This window comes from Mastomys coucha, unplaced genomic scaffold (genome assembly GCF_008632895.1).
Source record: "Mastomys coucha isolate ucsf_1 unplaced genomic scaffold, UCSF_Mcou_1 pScaffold9, whole genome shotgun sequence".
Lineage (NCBI taxonomy): Eukaryota > Metazoa > Chordata > Mammalia > Rodentia > Muridae > Mastomys > Mastomys coucha.
The window spans coordinates 54,096,763-54,119,768 of record NW_022196915.1 but is presented as its reverse complement, the minus strand read 5'-3'; the positions used below and the strand labels follow the sequence as shown (position 1 = coordinate 54,119,768).

At 42.2% G+C, this 23,006-nt stretch overlaps 1 protein-coding gene across 2 annotated transcripts in view; it reads right to left on the bottom strand.

Moving 5' to 3' along the window:
* Ebf2 (EBF transcription factor 2) overlaps positions 1-23,006 on the bottom strand; it is a 200,342-nt gene that overhangs the window by 3,392 nt on the left and 173,944 nt on the right. For both annotated transcript variants that reach the window (XM_031363002.1, XM_031363001.1), the window contains exons 12-16: positions 17,085-17,173; positions 15,472-15,537; positions 15,212-15,389; positions 12,617-12,802; positions 2,443-2,610 (exon numbers count right to left, since the gene is read on the bottom strand). In XM_031363002.1, coding sequence (XP_031218862.1) covers positions 2,443-2,610; positions 12,617-12,802; positions 15,212-15,389; positions 15,472-15,537; positions 17,085-17,173 — 687 coding nt within the window. The remainder of the gene's footprint in view (positions 1-2,442; positions 2,611-12,616; positions 12,803-15,211; positions 15,390-15,471; positions 15,538-17,084; positions 17,174-23,006) is intronic.

Sequence of the window (23,006 nt, the reverse complement as noted above, 5' to 3'; positions counted from 1 at the left end):
TGCCCATACAGCCTTTATTGAATGTTTGTGAGATCTGGATTAAGGTCTTACACAGCTAGCGAAGCCTTAATTATTTTTGCCTGTATTACTATATATTGAATCGATGTAAGTTTTCAATAAAGGCAGTTCAATTCTGGACACTCCCTGATGACTTGGAGATATAACAACTACTGTAATTATCCAGGAGTATAGGAAGCTTGTGTGTGTGTGTGTGTGTGTGTGTGTGTGTGTGTGTGTGTGTGTTTCTGGAGGGAGCTAGAAAATGAATCAGGCACACAGCATATAAGATCACCTTGACAATCTATATTCATCAACTGTAAATGCCAGAGAAGTAAAGCAGAGAGCAGGACAGAAAACACTGTAACAATAGTGTTTAGGAGGCAGAATACTGACTCATTCCTACCCTGTTACACTCAGTGCTCTTCGACCCTTCCTCTTTCAAGGCTCAAGGTTTTACCAAGTTGTACACAGAAGGTCAGAGATGCTCAAGAGGCTCAAAATCACACATTTAACCCATGCCCCTTTTCCTGGTCAATCTAACACTAGATGAGCTGGAACTTTGCCAAAGAATGGCCTTGACTTTGCCCTTAAGAGCAACCATAGCCAACAAACAGAAAGATGGAAATTCTTGGGAGAGCATTTTCATTGGTGACTTTCATGGTTGAGAGATGCTTAACTGTGCATTGTCCAGTTCATTTTCACCTTGAGCTTCTTACAGAAAAGCAATACCCTCCTTCTGTCCTGGTGGCAAAGTAGATATGAGTGAAGGGTGGGCAAAGAGAAGAAGTCCACCACCATTGTCCCTGGAGAGAGTGAGCTATCAGAGCACGCTCTAGAGTTTGAGTGTCCAAATTCAAGTCATTAGTCCCTTGCTGCATGGCCTCAGATAAAGCCATTCAGCTACATGGGCATGAGCCATAGGAGGAGATGTCTCTGGGGAACTCAGTGCAGTGCCTTGCATACAGGACAAGTTTTAGGGAATGGTATCTACACTGCGGGCCATGAGGCTGGAGCCTCCACTTCCTCACACCATTCTCCTTTCAGCTGAAAGTTGTATGAATGAAGACAGGGAACTTCAGAGAGCAGAGACATCTTCACCAAGGCGGGTGGTGAGGAGAAGGACACAGCAACCATGTCTCCTGTGGTGTTTATTGCCCAGGATGTAAACATGATCCTCATGGAGAAAGTTCTAATCCCTCTCTGAGTGACATGAGGGAGCCCCGGGGTTGTTTGATGAGAGACAGGGATAGTGGAGACATTTAGTTACAAGCTGTGTTGTTTCTCTATGGCTTCGACATCTGGATGTTAAAAAAAAAAGTTTCATCTACTATACAGATGTTTCCAAGTACCCACATGTTGGGTGGCATGGAGCTCCAGCAGCCTAGTCGTACTGAGAGGAATTCTAAGTGGCTGTTTTGAGATGGGTTTCCAGGAATGGACTTGCCAGTTTCTCTCTCATCTCTGTCAAAACATCACAGTCCCCTCTTGGAGAAGGGCACTGAAATGTAACATGTCTTTCAAGTTCTTTCTGCTATCCTCACAGGTTACCCGTCCCCTTTCCTCCCTCCCACAAAAAAATATCTGGAACACACAGGCTTTTATCAAACCACCAAGATCTGGGGGCCCCAGAAGGGCACAGCCTATCCCAGGTCCCCACAAAGCTCTGCTGACCAACACTGCCTGTCATGAATGTTTTCATGTCAAGCTCAGAGAAACAGCCTAAAGTAATGCGGGTCAGGAGTGAGCCATGGTGCTCAGCAGTTTCCAATTTGCTCTCTCGCCATCAGCTGCCTCCTGTTCTCGGAGGGATGATTAGATTCCCATGTACTCGTCACATTTGGGTTACGTCATGTCATATTACATTTTAGGTCGTTGCTCAAAAGCAAGTTTGACGGGTGATATTAATTTTTTTTTTTTTTTGTTCTTCGAAACAGTATGGCTCTTCTCTCTTCCTTCCCTACCTAACCTCCTTGATCAGGCACCTGCTATCAATTTGGCTAGCACATAACCCAAGCTTTTTGCTCCTGATGGATCCTTCCACGTGTGCCATGAGAATGAACATGAACTGCCGAGTTAGATAAGAGATAACCACCGGCAGCATTTGAAGGGGTAGGCAGGCGGCTTACAGAAATGGTGAGTGGCCTAGCTATAGAAAACACAATCCTGAGCTGCCCAGATGTTCCTAGGTTGAACATATGCCTCTCCCACCATTAATCCCATGCCCTGCAGATGCTTGGCTTGTCCTCATTCACCCCCATACTAACCTAGCACTAGGTGTAGTACCAGGCCAGCACATGTGCCGTTCATGACCCACCATGAACCACAGGAGCTCTGTAGGCAAGTGCTCAGAGCTATAGCGTCAAGCTGGGGTATTCTGCTCTTCCGTGGCAAACCCCTTGGCACCTGAATCCCATGAAGCCACAAAGAGGTCCCTTCGCTTACCTCTGAATCCGTTCCCATTGCCGCTGGAGCAGGCAGGTGAAGGGGAGCCTTGGGGCCTGATGACAGGGGCAAAGGCACTCTTCTGTTTGACAGCAGGAAAAACTGAAGAGGAGAACGGGAGGATAGAGGACGTGCTGGAGGATCCCACGGTAGGACTTGAAGACATGACTGCAAGCAGAGGTGGGCACTCTTTAGGAGGGAGCTCATCAAGAAGCCATTGTTTCTTACTATACACATTCCCTTCAATTTGCTTGAAAAATTATTAGCTCCCAGGTAGTGGTCCAGGTTCCAATGATTAAAAACAAGAGCAAACTTAAGGGACCTTCAATCCAGTTTTCATTGTGGCTGGGTCAATTGACATCCCACATCCCCGCCATGTGTAAGAGTTCCTCTCCCCACATCTGCGGTGAGAACAAATCACCATATTGTTCTATTTTGCATTTCCCTCACAGCTAAGGCAGTGGAAAACTTTTTTCACAGGTATGGCACACCTGTTTGTATATCTTTCGAGGATTACCATGTGTCACGTGAGTCTATTTACTGACTGGGCTATCAGGAGAGCATCGTGTTCTGCAAGATAAGTCAGATGCAGAGACACAATAGCACGTGCTTTCTCAGTTGTCCCCGAGTCCCTACAGTTCTTACAGCTATAAAGCCATTATGTGTATGCATGTTCATGTATGTAACCATATATGTGACATGGAAGCGGAAGGGAGGTGGGTATGGATGGTTAAGGGACTTGAAAGAATGCATCTATCTGAATCCTAAAACTGCATACAATTAGTATATACCAATAACACAGAGAAATCAGAAAAATTGTTGAATATGACAATCTTATTCCTCTGCCCGGGAGGCATAGACACATATAACCATCACTGGGGCAATGATCCCATTAGAGGAAAGGAGAGCCCTGTGAGCAGACAGGTTGCTTTTCCAACTGGAGTTCAGGGAAGCAGGAATCAAGGTGGGGGGATGGTTCTTCATTAATGATAGAAATAGCAAGAAAAAAATTCATGCAGCATGGGAAACTTTTCACCCTAGAAAGAAGCCCTATGTGGAGCTCTGAGCCACCTGGCATCTCCCATGCCTAGACGTTTGACGTCCAGGGCTAAGATCGCTCTGATTACCCTCTCTGTGGACTACTTCTTCACTCAGTGTGGGATTTTATTAATATTCAGAAGATGACCTCTCTCTCTGGACTTTTGGTGCACTTGGGAAATAAAGCTGAAATTCAGTCTTCCCTGACATAATGCTCAGAGAGAAACCACCAATATTAACAATATTAACATTAAAAATGACTTAAGGGGAGCCAAAGGCAAAGTGTGGTAATTTCCAAGAAAAATAAAGGCAGTTTAAACAGTGATGGGCCCCACCCCTCCATGGCACACACTCCATCGAGTTACATCAGGCAAGAAGATCTTATTATTTGTTACTAAGCTTGCTCAGAAGGAGCAGATGAGATGGGAAAAACCACATCAACAACTAAGTACAAGGTGAATTGAAGGTCAGAAGCTTTGGTACCCCCAGGTAGACATTACCCACTCTTCCTCTGCCTCTCAATTGCACTGCTTACAATATGATGTCATTCTTCTTAATGATTTCTTTTATGATTTTTAATTGTGTGTGTCTGTGTGTGGGCATGTGCACATGAGTGCAGATGTCCAAGGCGTCCAGAAGAGGGCATCGGATCTCCTGGAGCTGGAGTTATGGGTAGTTGTGAGCTGCTCCATATGGGCGCTGGGAACTTGGGTCCTCTACAAGATCCCTATGAGCTCTTAACCACTGAGACGTCCCTCCATCCCCCCAGAACGATAGCATTACAGCAGAATATAAGCCTAAGACAGTAAAAAGAAGAGCTTTATCTACAGAACACTTATACTTAGGTAGGACTGATTAAAAAGTTGTGAAGAAAGGCACACTTAAGTACATCTCTTCCATTTTTGCAAATATAAATAGAAAAAGAAACATTGGAAAGAAAGGCAGAACTTGACGTTGTGCTTGAGCATGAAGTTATGTGAGAGGTTAGATCAGTTCGCTGTACTATACAAGATGCAGGGCTCAGCATTGGGAGTGGATCTTGTTTATGGTTCCAAGCCTAATATCATCTTCTAAAGCTTTTGATTTAGCATCAATAAAACATAAAACAATGATATAAAAATGTTTTCCTTTCCCTTAATATCAGATTTAGAGGCCAAAGAAAGGCTGAGAGTTAGGAGCCTCTGGTCCTGACCATGGTCTAACCTCTACAACATTAAAATCTCAATGTAGACACCAAAATGACACCTTAGTTTCAACTGTTGTAATAGCCTCACTCAAGCATACTAATAGAGAAGGTTCTTTTTAAAAATATGATATTATTATTAACTCTTTGAGAATTTCATATGTGCATATAGTATATTTTGGTCATTTAAATATGTGTGCATATTTACACATGTACACACATGGACACACACATGGACACACACATAAAGCACATATACACATATAACATACATGTACACACAAAACACATATACACACATAACACATGTGCACTCATCTACACTTAAACACATGTATATACAACACATAGATGCACAAACATACACATGTATACATACATAAAACACATTTACATACATATACACATGTATACATATATATCACATGTGCACTTAACACATGTATATACACATAAACATATGTACATATAATTCATGCATATACACGAATATACATGTATACACATATAGCACATACAGACATGTACACACATATATCACATGTACACACATGTATATACACATAGCACATGTACACACATAAACACATGTATACTCAAATATATGCATATACACACAACAAAACATGTACAAACACATATAGCACATGTAGCAATACACATACACAAATGTACACACAAATGCACATATGTATCAACATATCAATGTTCAGTATGGCTTGAGCCACACCAGCTTCTCAAGAGACGCTTTACCAAGTGACACAAAAGAGTTGTGGCAGAGTTGACAAGAGCAAATCATTGTAAAGACATTTCTCAAACATTCTGTGAAAATGACAAATGGCACCCAACATAAACTATAACTTAAAACATTTGAAGCAGAAGTCTTAAAGTTCTGTGCATTTCAGCCGATGGAACTTCTAGCTTTATACCTCAATATCCATACCATAACAAAGTTTTGCTGACAAAGAAAGCACTGATGTTAGATATTAAATGATGTGGTAAATATACTATATACTAACAAATAGGTGGACAAAAAGTTGGGGGGAAACAAGGACCAGAAATGGCTATAGTTAGGGATGAGACATGACCGTCACTAAGGGTGCTAGTACGTGCCATGTTGTTGGGAGTGGATGCATAAATCTAGTTTACGAACCAGGGGAGATTAAATAGATAAAATCTAGAGTCCTTCCTTGTGTTCAACGTGAAAGCAAATATGTGCAGAATATGGAGCTACTTGCAAAAAGGCTGCAAAGTGGTAGTGGGCATCTCAGAAAGTGACATGCTGGGCGCAATTCTTTGAACCTTAAAGTTATGGCAGACGATAGAAAGATAGAGCTGACATGCAGAGACAAAGCTTCTGTAATGCACATATGCACAAGAAGCAAATGGCAAATCAAGAAAACATTTGCAACGTGCATTTCCAGTGCTTATGCCCTTGATGGTTAATGCGCTGCTGTCAGTTAAGTAGGAGAAGGAAAAGAGAAAGATTGGCAAAGAATACCAATGAAAGTGGCCAAGGGACCTGGACACAAGTATTCCAACTGGAGAATTATAAAACAGTAATGACAATGGTAACAAAATGCTATTTTTCGTTTATTAGATAGATAGAAGCTAAGAAACAGCTAAGGGGCGGGGAGCCACATACTGGCTCTTTCCCGAGGAAGAGATTCAATCCCTCCAGAGGGACTTTGGCAATCCATAGCAGAGTATGTTCGAATGTTCATATCATCTGACCCACTAATTTAATCTCTAGAAATTAATCTCAAAGGGACGATCACAAATGTGCCAAAAAAGGAGAAAAGACTCAAGGACTTTTTACAACAATAAGGAGTTGGGAAATACAGGGCCCACAGTTCAGTAACCTGTAGTAAGCCCATACAGTGGAGTGTTAATAAAACAGTTAAACTAACGTTTGAGAAGAAACAATGCTGAAACCCCCTCCCTTGGATGATCAATGCAGACCACGCAAGAAGATGTACATCAACCTGACTTCTACTTAAAGAAAACAAATACACAAAGCAAAGTGTAGAGGGATGTGATAGACGTTTGATTTGTGGTATCTCTGGCTGACAAAATTGCGAGTATTTTCAAATGTATCCCTTTCACTTGTCCATGTTTTCAGTCCTTTCTATGATGATACAGGTGAAAGTCCTTTCTACTTGTGATATAGGTGAAAATTAAGGTGGTAAAATTGAGAAATGGAAAAAAAATATCTTTTTTTAACGGTGAGAACTAACAGGATCATTGGCAAAAGGTCCAAATTTTTCCTGAGTGTACGTTGTCCTCTTTATAGCCTGGAAAAAAACATCTCTGCTAGTTCCTCTGACAAAGAAACGAAAGACTAACTATTCTGGTTAGGTGTTGGTTGGTTGGTTGGTTTTTATCAATTTGACACTAGTTAGAGTCATTTGGGAAGAGAGAACTTGAGTTGAGAAAATAATCCCATCAGTTTAGCCTGTGGGTCATCTTCTTGATTAACAAATGATGTGGGAGGGCTCAGCTAATTGTAGGCTGCGCTGCCTCTGGGCCGATGTCTTGGCTTGTGTAATAAAGTAAGTCATGAAGAGCAAGGCAGTAAGCAGCACTCCTCCATGGCCTCTGCTTTAGTTTCTGCCTCCAGGTTCCTGCCTCGAGTTCCTGGCCTGACTTCCCTCAGAAATGAAGTATGAGCTGAGAGCTGTGAACTCAAATCAAAACTTTCTTCTCCAAGTTGCCTTTGGCTACTGTGTTTTATCACAGCAAAAGAAACACTAACTAAGACATTAATAAAATTTGAAATTCCTGAGGAAAGCAGTATGGTGATGATTGATTGATTGATTGATTGTGTGTGTATGTGTGGGGGGGGTAGAGGGAAAGGGAGGGAGAGGGAAAGAGAGAGAGACAGAGGGAGGTAAGGAGAGAGAGAGAAATATGTGTGATATACATGTTCATGTGTGTGCAGATATACACGCCTGTGCACACATGGAACCAGATGATGACATCATGTGTCCTGCTCTATCTCTTTTTAACTCAATCCCTTGAGACAAGTCTTTTACTGAAACTGGAGCCAAGTGGGTACCAAGCACCTCAGTGATCTTCCTGTCCCTACCTGACCCCCCATCACTACCCCACCAGCCTTTGGGTTATAGACAGACTACCATAGCTGGCTTTTTACTAGGCTTCAGGGATTTGAACTCAGGTCTTCATGCTTGCATAGCAAGCATATTAGCTGCTAAGCCAGGTCCCCAGCCCCAGGAATTGACTTTTTAAGGCAAGTGTTACTTCCAGTTCCTCTTCTCCAGTCTCAGGACTTATGTTTGCACTACTGAAGGGCTTCTTAGAGCCTGGTGCCACATCTACGACATTGGTCATTTATCTACTTACCTTTTCGTGTACCTCTCAGCATACACCCAGCCATAGTTTTCAAAGTGTGTCCAGCATAACCACAAGGCTGTATTTTCAAAGTTAATGGTTGTCGGGCTTAGGACGTCCTTTAGTGGCAGAGCACTTGCCTAGCATGCACAAGGCCCTGGGTTCGACCCCAGTACTGCCAAACCAACCAACCAACCAATGGTTACACCTGCACGGATGTGGCACGTCATTTCTATCTTTCTTTTGAGCCTAGACATGCTTTTCAGAATGTCTCAAGTTAGAATTCTGTTATCACAGAATTTGTTTTTTTCTTTACTTAAGAAATGCACCTGAGAGGCTGAAGAAATGGTTCAGTGCTTAACAACACTGGCTGCTCGCCCAGAGGACCTAGGTTCAAGTCCCAGCACCCACATGGCAGCTTACAACTGTCCATAAACCACTTCTAGGGACTGTACCACAGACATACATGCAAGCAAAACACCCAGCGCACATAAAGAGTAAAAATTTTGAAAATTTTAAAAATTAAAAAATGCAAATGAGACACATCAAAATATTGAGCTTATGTTTTGCAGAGGGAGTCTTCTCTCTCTCTCTTTTTTTTTTTTAAAAAAACTATTCCTCTGTGTTTGACATGTTCCAAACACAGTCGCTTAATGTTTTATAATGGGAAACTTCTTAATATTTATTTCTGAAAATATAAAAATACTGAAGCCCAGGGCACAGTCTAAGACCATAAGTAAAGTAGGTTGGATGACTGCCTGAATGGATCCTATCCCAAACTTTGGGTTGGCTCGGTGGTTATTCTGCTTGGAAGACATAGTCCCCATGGGTGTTGCAGGCTTGTTGAGTAGACCATGTTTGGGGACAGCAGAGCGCACCGTTTTGGGAAAGCTGATCACACAGACTTCCAATTGAGAATGTCTCTGGACATCCATCTGTGGACAGAGGCCAAGCAAAGGCAAGCACGTCTGGCCCAGAAATCTATGTGAACCTGGGAGTTGAAGAAAAATTACTGTTCTTCTTACGAGGATTGATTGGCCAGCTCAGCCTCTGCTGGAACTCCCAGGCCCTCCTTTGCATTTGCGTCCAGCTAGCTTAGTTGCTGGCGCTCAAGGGGTCTGTCAGCATCTCATTAGAACCCCCTATTGTCAGGGGCTTAGAATCCAGGCATAAAAACTTGCACCGAGCTGGAACTTGGCACACACAGCTACCGCCAGGAAGTGGAGTTCGTATGTAAGATTGAAAAAACATCTGTTCGGCCATTTTTGAAGGAGTGTGACAGCAAAAGCAGAGAAGATTCAGGGCTTTTGATCGTCTGTGTTGGCTGTAATGCAAGGTAAACTTCACTGAGAAAGCGAGCTTTGGCTCTATTGGTTTTTTAATGTCTCTGGCAAGTGATTGCCCCATGGCATGGTTCAGCCACATCAGGCTCATTAGAACAAAAAAAAAAAACTGAGGAAAAAAAACCCACATAGGACTGTGTTTTCAGACATAAGCAACTGAACTGATGAAACCTTTTCCCCTGGGCTTGAAAAAAATATTTCCCAGAGAAGTGAAGACCTCGCTGGTTAGAAATACAGGTCAGGTGTTATCGTAATGAACTCCACTGGGCATTTGGGATTTTACAACAGGCGGATTTGATCATAACGAATGCACCATTAGGAATGTCATTCACAGTCTTCAGCTCCCTCAGACCCTCCCTCCAAAGCCAGGGTACAATGGTCACTTTCGGGGCAGCAGAGGTCATAAGGGATCCTCTGAAGTCTCCTCACTCCCTGGCGGGCAGGACACCATCCTGTTTCCATATCAACAGGTGACTTAAAGATTTAGGGGATACTGTTTTCCTGAATCTATTGATGGAGTGAGCAGAATGTCTCTCTCCTGGAGGAATGATCTAGTAAGAAACCTTCACCACACACACACACACACACACACACACACACACACCACAGGATACACAGTGGAGTGCATATTAATAACTAATAAACTATTTAAAATCTACAAAGCAACTATTTAATATATTCAACCTTGTATATATGCACGCCTATGATTGAACCATGAGAAACTGCCATTTCTGGGTATCAAAAATGGCCACAAGAGGGCTAGCAAGATGGCTCAGTGGGTAAAGGGGCTTGCTGACTTGAGACTAACACGGGAGGAGACTCAACCCCTGAAAAGTTGTCTTCTGTTTCCTTTACATGTGGCATGACATCCACGTGCGTGCACATGTGTGTGTACACACATGCACATACAGATACATAAAATAAATTTTTAGAAAAATGATTTAAGGAATGGTCAGAAGGAGAAAATTCCATCTGCTTTAGCCTCGTGATCCAGGGTAACCAGTCTCCATCCTTTGTGTTATTTGAAAACACGGCATTCCGGTCCGAGCCTGGTGACAGGTGTTTTGGTCCCATTTGAGCCATTTACCTACTGTGACTCTTTGAACGGGTCATTAATCAACTTCTCATCTCTTATTAGGGAAAGTAGTGGTCGTAATTATTGTTATATGGGTGCCATAGAGTGGTTGAGGGGATCTGACTGGGATCTAGATTGTTCTTTAACCTGTAGAGAGGAAGACGTGAATTGCTGTCAGAATCATGGTGAAGCAAGCATGGTTGCTCTCTCTCTCTCTCTCTCTCTCTCTCTCTCTCTCTCTCTCTCTCTCTCTCTCTCTCTCATGCCACCATGCTTCTTGTGGGGTCTCACCATGCTCCATAGAGGGAGGGCTTCATTGTCACACAAGGTACCTCACTCTTGACCAAGTACGTGACAAATCCGCCCTGGTCTCAGCAGCTAAACTGTCTATATTTCTTCTACGTTCCTTAACAAGGGCATCCACAGCTAGACACATGGCACAGGGGACAGCCTTTGCAATAGCAATTTGTGAACTGGGAAACAAGAGCTCATCACACAGAATGGCCTAGATGCCCAGGCTTAGGTTCATACACTTGTTCTAAATGCATTTTCCCCCTGGCCTCGCTTTCCCATTGGTTTGCACATTACACATTCATACGGTCCATTCTACCATATGAATCATTATACCACACACTTTTGGAAAAAGAAGTTTTGTTTTTTCATTCTTTTGTTTTTTTTAAAGTAGAGTAAAACAAACTAATTGACAATAGCATATTTCCATAAGCTACTCTGCTCCAGTGAGTCTAGGCCATGTCTCTCTCTCTCTCTCTCTCTCTCTCACACACACACACACACACACAGAGAGAGAGAGAGAGAGAGAGAGAGAGAGAGAGAGAGAGAGAGAGAGAACACATGGTAGCTATACTGAAAGAAATGGTCTGCGCTGCATTCAACTTCTTAGTCCTGAATCTCTATCACACTGGGTAACACTGACTGAAAAACAGCTCAGAAATATTTCAGGATTGTGTGGGCCCAGGAACCAAAGTTCTGAAGGCAGTGAGAAATAGCCCCCAAGGCCTGTTGCTTGAGCCATGGCTGACAGGGCTGTGTGCTGTCCTTGACATGTCCTTGTTTCTGGCATGAGGGAGCCACTCTGGGTGAAGCGAAGGGCAGGAGCAGGCCTTGTGACAACGGCCAACATTTCAAGAGCTCTCTGCTCCAACATTTGGCTCTCCATGTCAGCATGGCCCCTGGCCTCAAGTATTCCCCGAGCAGGTTTGAAAAACACACTCTTTCAGGCTCCAGGGACCATTGTGCAAGCTCCCAGCTTAGCTCCCACAGCAACCCAAACGGGTTTTCACAACTTCTCAAGCCACTGGCTTTGCTGCTTAGGCTATAGATTAAGGCTAAGAGGTTCTGTCTCAATCCAGCAAGCTGATACACACGGTCAACGTCCATCTCTCTAGAAGTGCTTAGTGGCAGACAGAGCCGTGTGGCAAAGTCAAGCAGAGTATGACACAGATGTACTGTTTAGGGTCCCACCTCTCCCTGAGGAACTGTAGGCTGGTAATGCTTGCCAGAGAAAGGGCAGTAATATTCCTCAGTGGTGTAACCACTGGCGAGTCACCCTTGGTCAACTAAATCACCGCCTCTCAAGCAAGCTACCCAAAGTAATCGCAATGGTCCACAACGAGAGCCTCGTAAGGAAGAAAGGCTTTGGTGGGAGGGAGAGGGGATAAGAGAAGATAGTGGGGTGGGGATATAATCAAAATGGATTATATATAAGAAATCATGAAAGAAAATAACCGATTAAGATGTGACAGAGGACTAGGAGGCCATCAGTTCTGTGTCTGCTACCTCCTGATAAACTCTAGCTGTGTAAGACTGCCCAGTGAATCTGGTGTACCCTGTTAGCTAAAATGAAATGTCCACTCCTCCCTACACACACATACACACACACACACACACACACACACACACACACACACACACACACACACGCCACATATACCTTGTACAAGGGAATGGGTTTGCTCCCTATCCTCTTCCAGGAGGACACGAACTGGGAAGTTTAAGTTCAGCCATGAGAAAAGAACAAAAGGCAGAAAGGACCTTTCATCAGGAAACGAGAATGTCTCCCATGTGTTCATACCATTTGGGAACACAGCTCTCCCCTAAAAGGCTGAGGGCTGAAACCTTTGTAGGGAGGCTTACAGTGCCAGATGGATGGCAAAGGTCACTTACTTCCATATGGGGAGCCTGTGGGTGAGCCATTCAGAAATCCCGGGGATCCTGGCACACCCAGGTTGGCCATAGGAACATTGCTGTAGCCGTTCATGCTGTTACTGGAGGTGCTGTAATTAGATTGCTGAGGCGTGGAGCTGGAGGAATATCCCCGTGGGGAGATGCTGCTTGTGTTGCGGATGTATCCTTGACAACAGAAGAAACAGGCCAGGTAAACAAAGCAGTACCTACCACCGTCCAAACGTAGACAGCGCTTGTCCACCTCCACACCAGATCATCAGGTTACTATTGCCATGCACCAGTGGGAAGTGGAACTTGCTTAACGGGCACATTATTTTTAATTGATATGTAGTCATTGTCCACCCTTGGTTTGTTTGTTTGTTGTTTTGTTTCTAATGCATGCGATGGGCAATGATCACACTGGGGTGGCTGGTACATCTATCCCCTCAAATATCTAATCACTTCCTGGTATCGGAAGGATTCACATATTTCTGTTGCCTATTTGGAATTTATGACAAACTATTGCCAACTATTGTTACCTGACCATGCTATAGAACACGAGAGCTTAACTAATCGTCCTATAGTACTGCATTCTGGTCCTTGACAACAAAGCTGTAAGCTTTTTTGTAACTTCTTTCCTCTATACAGGTGGCGCCTCTGATACCCCCTGCCCCTTCTATTTATTTATTTTGCTTTGTTTTGTTTTGCTTTGTTTGTTTTGTTTTGTTTTACTTCATTTTATAATTTGGTTTTGAGACAGGATCTCACTATGCTGGCTTGGAACTTGCTAAACATTCCAGACAGGCCCAGAAGAGATGCTCTTCCTGGCCCCACTTCCAGAGTCCACAGCTGTGAACCACCACATCCAGCTCTCTCTCTCTCTCTCTCTCTCTCTCTCTCTCTCTCTCTCTCTCTCTCTCTCTCTCTCTCTCTCTCTCTCTCTCTCTCTCTCTCTCTCTCTCTCTCTCTCTCTCTGTGCATGGAGCTGGCAAGTGAACTTGCCAAGCTGTACATCACTGGACATGGACATTGGAGTTCTACAGGGTTCTAATGGCTGTCACTGGGAAAACCATTCCGCAGCCAAACAAAGCTGGGCAGACCACTACGCACCGAAGCAATTTTTTGAAGGTTGTCAAACGCAGGGTCTAAGGTTTAAATATCCTGCTCAAAACTTGCCAATCTAGTATTTTGCTAATTTAATGCACCATAGAATCTTTTCTGGGGGTGGAGGAAGGTGTCCTAGCAACATTTCTGGGGCCATTTGTATTTTGCAGAGCAGTTTGGAAATGGAACTTGAAAGTCACCGCCATTGCCTGTATGGGGCTGGAAATCATTTGAAATGAGGAAGAACTGAGGGTCACAGTGAACTCTGTGTTCAGGGCTCTGTGGTGTGAGTGCTAAGTACAGACATCCAGGCCATGAATGACATGAAAAATGAAGAGTCTCCTTATGGTTCTGAAGCCTGGCATAGAACAGTATCACTTAGTCCTTAAAGAAACTCTGGGGATGACTATGTTTAAGCATGATTGGCTCTGGTGATGTAGCTCAGTGGTAGAATACTTGTCTAGCATGAGCAAGGCTCTAGGTTCAAGTCCCAGAACTGAAATATAGATAGATAGATAACATTTATATCTATAGACTATATATTACATATGTGTGTGTCATGTGTATATGTATATATATCACACACATTTCACAATATATCCTTATATATGTACATATAAAATATATTTATAAAGAATGCTGAGCATTAAAGTTCACATTTACAATCACAGTGCTTGAGAATTTGAGACAAAGGCTTGCCATAAATTTAAGGCAAACCTGGACCACATAGTGAATTTAAGGCCAGCCTGCACTACATAGTGAGTTAAAGGTCAGCCTGAGAGACTGCTTAGCTTGTCTATGAATCTCAAAAAATTTAAATCAATCAACTAATTAACAAACATAGAACATATTTTAAGCAGTCTAAAATATATCATCAAATAAAAAATAATTTACCATATAGATCATAGTGAGTGAAAAAAAGTAAATAACTTAAGGACAGTTTTGGAAAATCACTCTTTTCAAAGGACTATGTAAAGCAAATTTAGATGGACCTCCTTATACAACCAACCTCGTAACGTATGGTAGGGTTCATATACAAAGTTGAGTTCACTAAACACGTTGCCATGTATTTTCATATAAGATCATGTGCAATGGAAATAACCAAGGGAAATTAAGTCACCTCTGGGTTACCAAGAGTGGCATGGAGAGAACAGTAATGCTGCCACTCTGTCACTCAGTCGGATTACCATATACCATCAGTATAAAATGGATTCCACGAAGCCTCATTCCCACATGTCTAAACTCTTTGAAGTTTATGATACTCAACTTTACTCATTAATATTTCCAGTCAAAAGAATTCTATCTAGTTCCCAGAGAGCTTGAAATCTAACCACAAACTACCCGTAATTGTGAAATAGCCATCTGTAATACTGAGGTTTATGTGCCCCATTGGATAGTCCATGATGTGCTCTCTAGCTCAGCATACCCCAGCGGAGCTGGCCTTTTGATGGAGAAGACCTATTTGGAGGCTGGCTGTCAGAAGGGTAGTACCTTGGTTATTTCCTTGTGTGGATTCTGAAATGCTGACCCCGAGCTGGCTGCCGTAAGAGTTGATACCCATCATGCCGCTATGAGCTGGGGAGCTGGAGAGAGCTGGAATCTGGCTGGGGTTCCTAGGGACACTGTACAGGGCTTCCGCGATGTCTGCAGCACGCTTTAAAATGATGTCCTACGGGAAGGCACGCTGGGGTAAGCACAGTATGCAGAACTAAGCGTCAAACTCAACAGAGCACAAGATGCACATATCTAACCTGGTTATTGTGGGGTGTGCCGTAGAGGGCTTCCACCAGGTCAGCAGCTCTTTTCAACAGCATTTCCTGAAAGGAAACACAGGGACAATACAATCAGAGACATGGTCCCCAACGGCAAACAAAAAATTATAAATGAAAACAAGTCCACACATCGCCTCCAAATATAATAAACCAAGAAGTCCGATATTAAGTTGGATGAATAGGATATAACCACATTTACAAATCCTACCAATGGGCAGCTGCAGAAATTCATCAGTATAATGCTTCCATAATGGTTTCTGGTACAAAAAAAACCAACAACAACAACACCCCAAAACACCAAAATAAAATAAAAACAAAAACAAGGAAAAACAAAACAACAACAAAACCCCACCAAACTGAGAGTAAAGTTGGTAAAAACTGATAATGTCTTGGATATTTTATTGAAAACTACTTTAAGACCACTGTATTTTAAAATCCTGGTACTTTTAATTAATTAGATATTCTTCGAGTGACTGATGGGTCTTTAGCTGCTTGCCAAGGAGTTACCAGAGTTCTGAAATTCTCTTGACAATACCTACTCGAACTTTTATTCTAGTAAAAATTAATCCTTTCAATAATATTTCCCCAGATTCATGTTAAGCAGAAAAAATAGCGATTGCTAATCCTTCTCCTCTCCTTTTGCTGTTCTACTCCTTGGTTTTCTGGGGGGGGCTTTGTAGTTGTTGTTGCTTTGTTTATAGCCTTTAAAATTGTTATTAAGCTGCTGTCCAGGTATTGTCTGATTTAATGGCACTGAGTATTTTACCAGGAGGAAAAGAAAGACTATGTTGTTGAAACCACCACTATTTGGGTTTTTATTCAAATACAGAATAAAGAACATATCATTTCATAATCTGCATGCTTGAAACACAAATATGAATGTAAAAACTCTAACAGTTTCCTTGTGGTCAAATGGCAACAGATAGATGGGCCTATTTTTAAATAAAGAAGGGTGGTGTCATAAACTAGATTTAAGGTGACATTTTCTGAGCAAATTCATTCACAAATGACCTCTTTCATAAAAGTTTTGTATGGAGACATTTAATCATCATTTTTATGTGCACAATCAGTTCTCCATGAATGCCTGCCTATACATTGATGAGCTTCAGCAGTTGAGGCTAAGTAAAACTCCTATTTAAATACAAAGGGTGAAACATTTACTTTTAAGCAATGCTGCAAATATTTATCTTTATACAATTAGCCATGTTTTATAAGTGTGGTGGCACACTTCTTTAATTGCAGCATTCTGGAGGTAAAGGCAAGCAGATTACTGTGAGTTCAAGGCCAGCCTGGTCTACAGAGGTAGTTCAAGGATAGCCAGGACTACACAGAGAAATCCTGTCCCAACCCCTCCCCTAAAATTCTTGTAGTGTATCTGTTTTATGAGACCAAATGTTCAGATTTCACATTCTCTCAGATATTAAACAATATATTTCAAAATGAGCTCAAGCCTTATGTTCATATTCTTATCTAAAGCATAGCCAATTTCAAAGCTTAATTAATTTTAATGGGACTCAGATGAGTAGATTTGTCTAAATTTGCCGACTGTCTACAAAAAGATGTTTGCTTATCACTTTCCCAGTGGGTCTTACCTTAGCTAGCCTCTCAGGGTCGCCTGGGTGCCTTGGGATGACTTTCTGCAGTCTTTGGAAGCCATAGTCTATGGTGGGTTCATTTAAGGCTGAAAGACAAAATGTTTTCTTTGATTACACGCCTAGGCTGTAAAAGAATTCTTCTATGAAGTCTTTCGCGAGTACTGGAAGAGTTTTGATATTTTCTGAGATTTAATACATGGTATTACATTCAGTGAGGGGATTATGCTGTTGACACTGGTTAATTCACACATAAATTTGGAATATGTGGTAAGTCTTCATCTACCATTAAAACAACAAGTCAATGTTTCATCATCCCTGCCTTCAGCACACGTCTCTCGCCCCTCTCTTCTCTTTCCCAAGTATATCTTCTCATCTATTTATCTTTCTAATGTCACCCTTTCTTATGAATTCTCTTAAATATTTCCACTCATATGGAATCTTATTCTCATCAATGCTGTTCTAATGCAAACTAGACTGTCTTAATATGCAATTGATATGTGACTACTCATGCTGTCTCAAAGGGGTCAGGCTCTCCCCACTACCCTGAAAGGCTCAGGGGAGCAGAAATCATTCTGTCTATCTCTGTGTCTCATGGCTACCAATAGTGTCTGACACACGTTAGACATTTAACTTGGTAACTGTAAAACAAGTTGTCGAATAAGGGAACAGTATACTACGGTATTTCTTCTATTTTAAAGAGTTCTTCAGAGTTCATACCTTTTCTTCCTTCCTCCTTTCCTTTCCTTTCATTTAAACTTTATGGGTTTAAAAAATAATATACGACCAAAGCAAGGACAAAAATATAAAACAAAACAACAATGTTCTGCACTCTTGTTAGGCAAAGCAAATACAGGGAAGTATATTTTTAAAATTTCCTGTTTCCATACATATTCTATAAACACCTGTTGCTATTATGCCATTAAGTGCTACCTTTTCTTTAAACAAATAATAAGCCATTTTAATTACATCAAAAAGAATAAAACCACACATAAACCCGCCACTTAGAGATGACCAGGGTTAGATACCCCACACCATACTATTGCCTTTGCTCTTGGTGGTCCATCAGAACTTGATGGTATGACCCAAATTGCTCAAGATGCCACATACTTCAGTTATAGGTCATGAAGAAATCGAATTCATATGCTTCTTCCCTGCTGGCTAGCCTTTGTGGTATTAGAAGGTGCTATATAGCCTGCTTGGGTTGTGGGGAGGGAGGAACCAGTGGTCTTGTTCAACTGTGAACCCCATGAACTATAATAATGACCAGAGTGCCAACACATGCGACTGGGGGCAGTAGCGGCTGGAACATTATGAGGGTAACCAACCACTTTACGATGGGATTTAAGACCTACTCCACTGGAGGAAGTACATGCTTGGTACTGTGGTCTGGCCAACAACCCATGGTGGGGGAACGCTTGGCCTTAGGGTAAACTCACTACTCTATTCTACTATGGTTCTGCTAAGTCGATATTCTACCAAACTGCTCTCTAAATTCTTATCTCTCTACCCACAAATTAGTACATTGGTCCTTATTAGAGATGCTTCTTTGTACAGTGGGTGGTGGTTAAAGCCCTAGTCAAGGTCTACACCTTGAGGGTAGGGGCTCATCCACAAATGGGAGATGTATTTTGTAAACATTCCCTTCAAAGCTCAGGAACCACAGAGGAAGAAGTAACAGAAAGATTGTAAGAGCTGGTATTTTCTGGACATGACAGGACCGGGGCACTCATAACCTCTCCATAGTTGTGTTTTCCTACACAAGACCTGTATAGCATTAAGTTAGTCAACATTCCAGCATACAGGAGGGAAGGGCTTCACAAGCCCCCCCCCCCCACCAGCTCAGGAGCTCTAGGGAGTGGATGGCTCCTTTGAAAGTATGGGTCCTGACAGGTCAACCATGCTCCAGTGAGATGGCCCCACACCTATGAGTATGCAGACAGCACAGATTTGATACAGTCAGTCATTTCAAAGAGAAAGGGACAGGAAGTTGAGAAGTGGGGGGATCTGGGAGAAGTCAGCGGGAACAATGTGGGGAGAGAGGAATATAACCCAAATAAATGATAAGAAATGATAAAAGATTTAGTCAAAGTATATTTTTTAAAGTTGTATTGGTGGAGTTTTTGTATAGAGTATTTTCACTTTCTACTTCTTTGTACAACTGAATAGTTGTACAATGAAATTGTACCTCTGCTGTAATAGGGAAAATAATGAAGGTATTTCCATTTGGGGGACAGAAAGTGGGATGCCCAGGGTTAAAACCTTTGCTTATATCCTTCCAGATTAAACACACATACTTAAAATTACTCTGAGAAATGTGACTTATTCTGCAACATAGCCCACTTTAACCCACCTGGAAATGGTGTATGCTATAAGCTTTCCCTCTGGTGCTTAAATATTCTTTTACAACATTATTTTAAATTCCTGCATATTTTCCATGACATGCTCTATAATTTATTTAAATGGCTTCCTAATTTGGGCATTTAATGTGATCCTAATTTCTCACTATTATAAAAGTGAAAGCAATAATTATCATTTGTGCATAACTTTAATTACTTCAGTCAGAAAATGCCAAAAATTAGAATTACTGGACCAAAAATTATGATTTATATTTAAGGCTTTTCACACATACTAGCAAATCACTCCTTAGAAGAATATGCAAATTTACACTCCCTCCCACTATGCATATAATTATTTCAACTTATAATTATTTTTTTGAATTTTCAACTGATAAATTCTTTATTCATCAATGAGGTTGATGATTTTTTCTTACATTTCTATAATTTAAATTTCTATTTTTAATGAGGCATTTACTTAGAAATTTCTATTTTCTTTTCTAACAAAAATTAATCTTTTTTTTTTTCTACTCAAGAATACGTTATAATGGTTTGAATCTGAAATGTCCTCCAAAGACATTGACTGTCTACTCCCTGGCTGTGATGTTGTTTGGGGAGGTTGTAGGACTTGTGGGACTGCGGCCTACGATGCTGGTCACTGGATCTTGAAGGTAACATCCATATCTGCTTCCTGCCTTTGTCCCCGACTCCTGCCCACACAGGATGAGCTGTCCTTCCCTACCATGGTGGACTCACAGCCCCTGAGTCCGTGAGCCAAAAGAAATCCCCTCTCCTTCAAGTAGCTCCTTTCATGCATTTTGTCAAAGTGACAAGGTAATCAATATGATTACATATTAAGATTTAGGTGTGATATATGTATGTGTGTGTGATATGAATGTGTGCGTGTGTGATATGTATGTGTATGTATGTGGTGGGGGCTGTGTACACATGCATGTGTGGTGGTGATAGGCTGTGTGCAGGTGATAGGAGGCCAGAGCTCAATTTTTAGCCTCTTCTTCTACTATGCTTCTTATTTTTGTTCTAGACAAGATCTCTCACCAAGACCAGAGCTCAATGATTAGTGAGAGCAGCTTGCCAGCAAACCCCAGGGATCATTCTGTCCCTGCCTCCCCAGGACTGGGCTTGCAGGCAGACACCATCAAGCCAAACTTTTTTCAAGGGTATGGGACATCTGAACTCACATCCTCATGCTTGTACAACAAGCACAAGTTCACTGAGCTCACTCTCTAATCCAGATATTGTCTCTTGAATAACATTTTGAAAAAATCTGAATAAAATTGTCTGGGTTGAAGGTACTATAATATGAACACAAAGCCAAAAGGAATTCTTTTTTTTTTTTTTTCCAGTATTGTCATCAAAATGACAATTTAAAAAGGGGGGGGGACATACTTCCTCAAGCCCTTAAATGTTTTACCATAGCTTTGGTATGATTTGTTTAAAATTTCTAACCTCTCACCCAACATGTCACTGCCTCCTCTTTTTGTTTTAATTTTCTAAGTAGTCTCTTCAAGTTTCGAGGTAGTACGATATTAAATTCCTGCTAATAAATTCTAGTTGGCTTTAAGATGGTGGCCTTTTGTCTTTGGTTTTGGTTTTGGTTTTGATTTTGTTTTGTTGGGTTTTTTTTTTTTTTGAGTTCTTTGTGGGTTAATACATACTAGTCTTACCTGTGTTCTGTGGATAATGTTTTGATGTCTCATTTAATAGAACATGTGTATTCACATGTGTGCACATGTACATGTATGTACGTATGTGCATGTGTGTGCATGCATGTATGTGCACATGTGTTTGCATTCTTTCATTACTATTGTAGGTGTGTGTGCTTGTGTGTGTGTGTGGTATATATATATATATGTGTATGTGAGTGTGTGCACTAAGTGCAGGTACCCACAGGGCTCAGTGTGGTATATATACATATGTGTATGTGAGTGTGTGCACTAAGTGCAGGTACCCACAGGGCTCAGCAGTGGCAGATCCTCTCAGAGCTTTAGTTACAGATGCTTGTGACCCACCTGATATGGATGCTAGGAATCAACCTCAAGTCCTCTAGTAGAGCTGTGCATTCTCTTAACCACTGAACTATCTCTCCAGACTTCTTCTGTTTCCAATACTATTCTTTTCCAAGAGAAGAATTTCAAGCCCAGCTTCCATACATCCTCTAGGACAACCCTATACGTACCAGCACACGGCACAAAATTCCTATCATGTCAGCAGCATTAGCCTAGAGCTCCAAGCAGTAATAGCATGTGCAAGAGTTAATCTTGATTGCCAACTGGAATCCTCTACAGGACACACTTCTAGCTATGTCTGTGAAGGTATTTCCTGAGAGGTTTAACTGAAGAGAGAAAAACCAACCCTGAATGTGGGTAGCATCATCCCAGAGACTGCAGGCCTAGGCTGAGTTAAAAGGAGAAAGTGAACTGGGATCCGCTGCTCACCTCTCCCGCTCCCCCGCGTCCTCTACCCCGCCTCCTAACTGCAGATGCCAAGTATCCATAGGCCTCTCATTCCCGCCTCTACACCTTCCCTGCCTTGATAAACTGCATCCTCACACTATGAGCCTAAATAAATTCTTCCTTTATTTAGGAAGAACTGACATACTACATTTTTTTCTTTTCTTTTTCTTAAAAGTGTCCCCCAACATATTTTGGGGTGGGAGGTGTATCATACACATGCGCTCAGAGCCCCCTCTTACGCAGAATACATGTAAGCATCACTATTTGCATGGCTGGAATCATTCTGTAAACTTTTGTCTCTTAACCTTATAATGCCAACAATTACAGAAGCCTAGTCCACAGGTCGGTGGCTGTCACGTGCGATGATGACAGTTGCTGTTGTCATTAGGATTCTATTAAAATACACTGAAGGGTTGCTACGAGGGGGCATTTGACAAAGCAGTTCCCCCCAATTGCTCCCTAACTCCCATGGCCACGCTAGAGGCTCTCTCCCCATGCTAAATGCTGGGACAGCCAGCAAAGATAGCATCCCAATTCTGGCCTCTCTAGCCCTCCAACATGTGCTTTTAGCCTTTTCTCCAGGCCTAGAGCAGCGTCCCTTCCCCTCCACTCTGTGCTTCATTCCCAGCTTTAAGGATAGGACTGCAGATGGCTGTGGAGCCTGCCTGGGCCACCTGACTCTGCAGCCACTCAGAGAGGAAAAGGCACCACATGGCATCAACCAGCAAACACAACAGCTGCCTGATGGCTGCAGGGCAAACAGACTCACACTGCGATCACCCTCAGAATTAACCATTGCTTCATATCATGTGAGCTCCGCACCGCTTGTTATCCAGCATGCAGATTGTATCGGTTAAAAAACAAAACAAAACAAACAAACAAACAAACAAACCCCTGAAAAATGGTAGACATGGATATATTCTGAATGTGCAGAAGGCACATGAACAGGAGGAGTAAGAAGGCCCATTTAAGGCTTTTCCTCCTGTCTGCTCTCTGCCCCCCTTTCTGTAGCAGGTATATCTACTCCGTGCCAGCAAGCTCACACTTCCTAGGGAGAGCAGTGTGGGGTCCCACCCCCACAGCCCCCACCACCAATCTTCTTTCTCAGT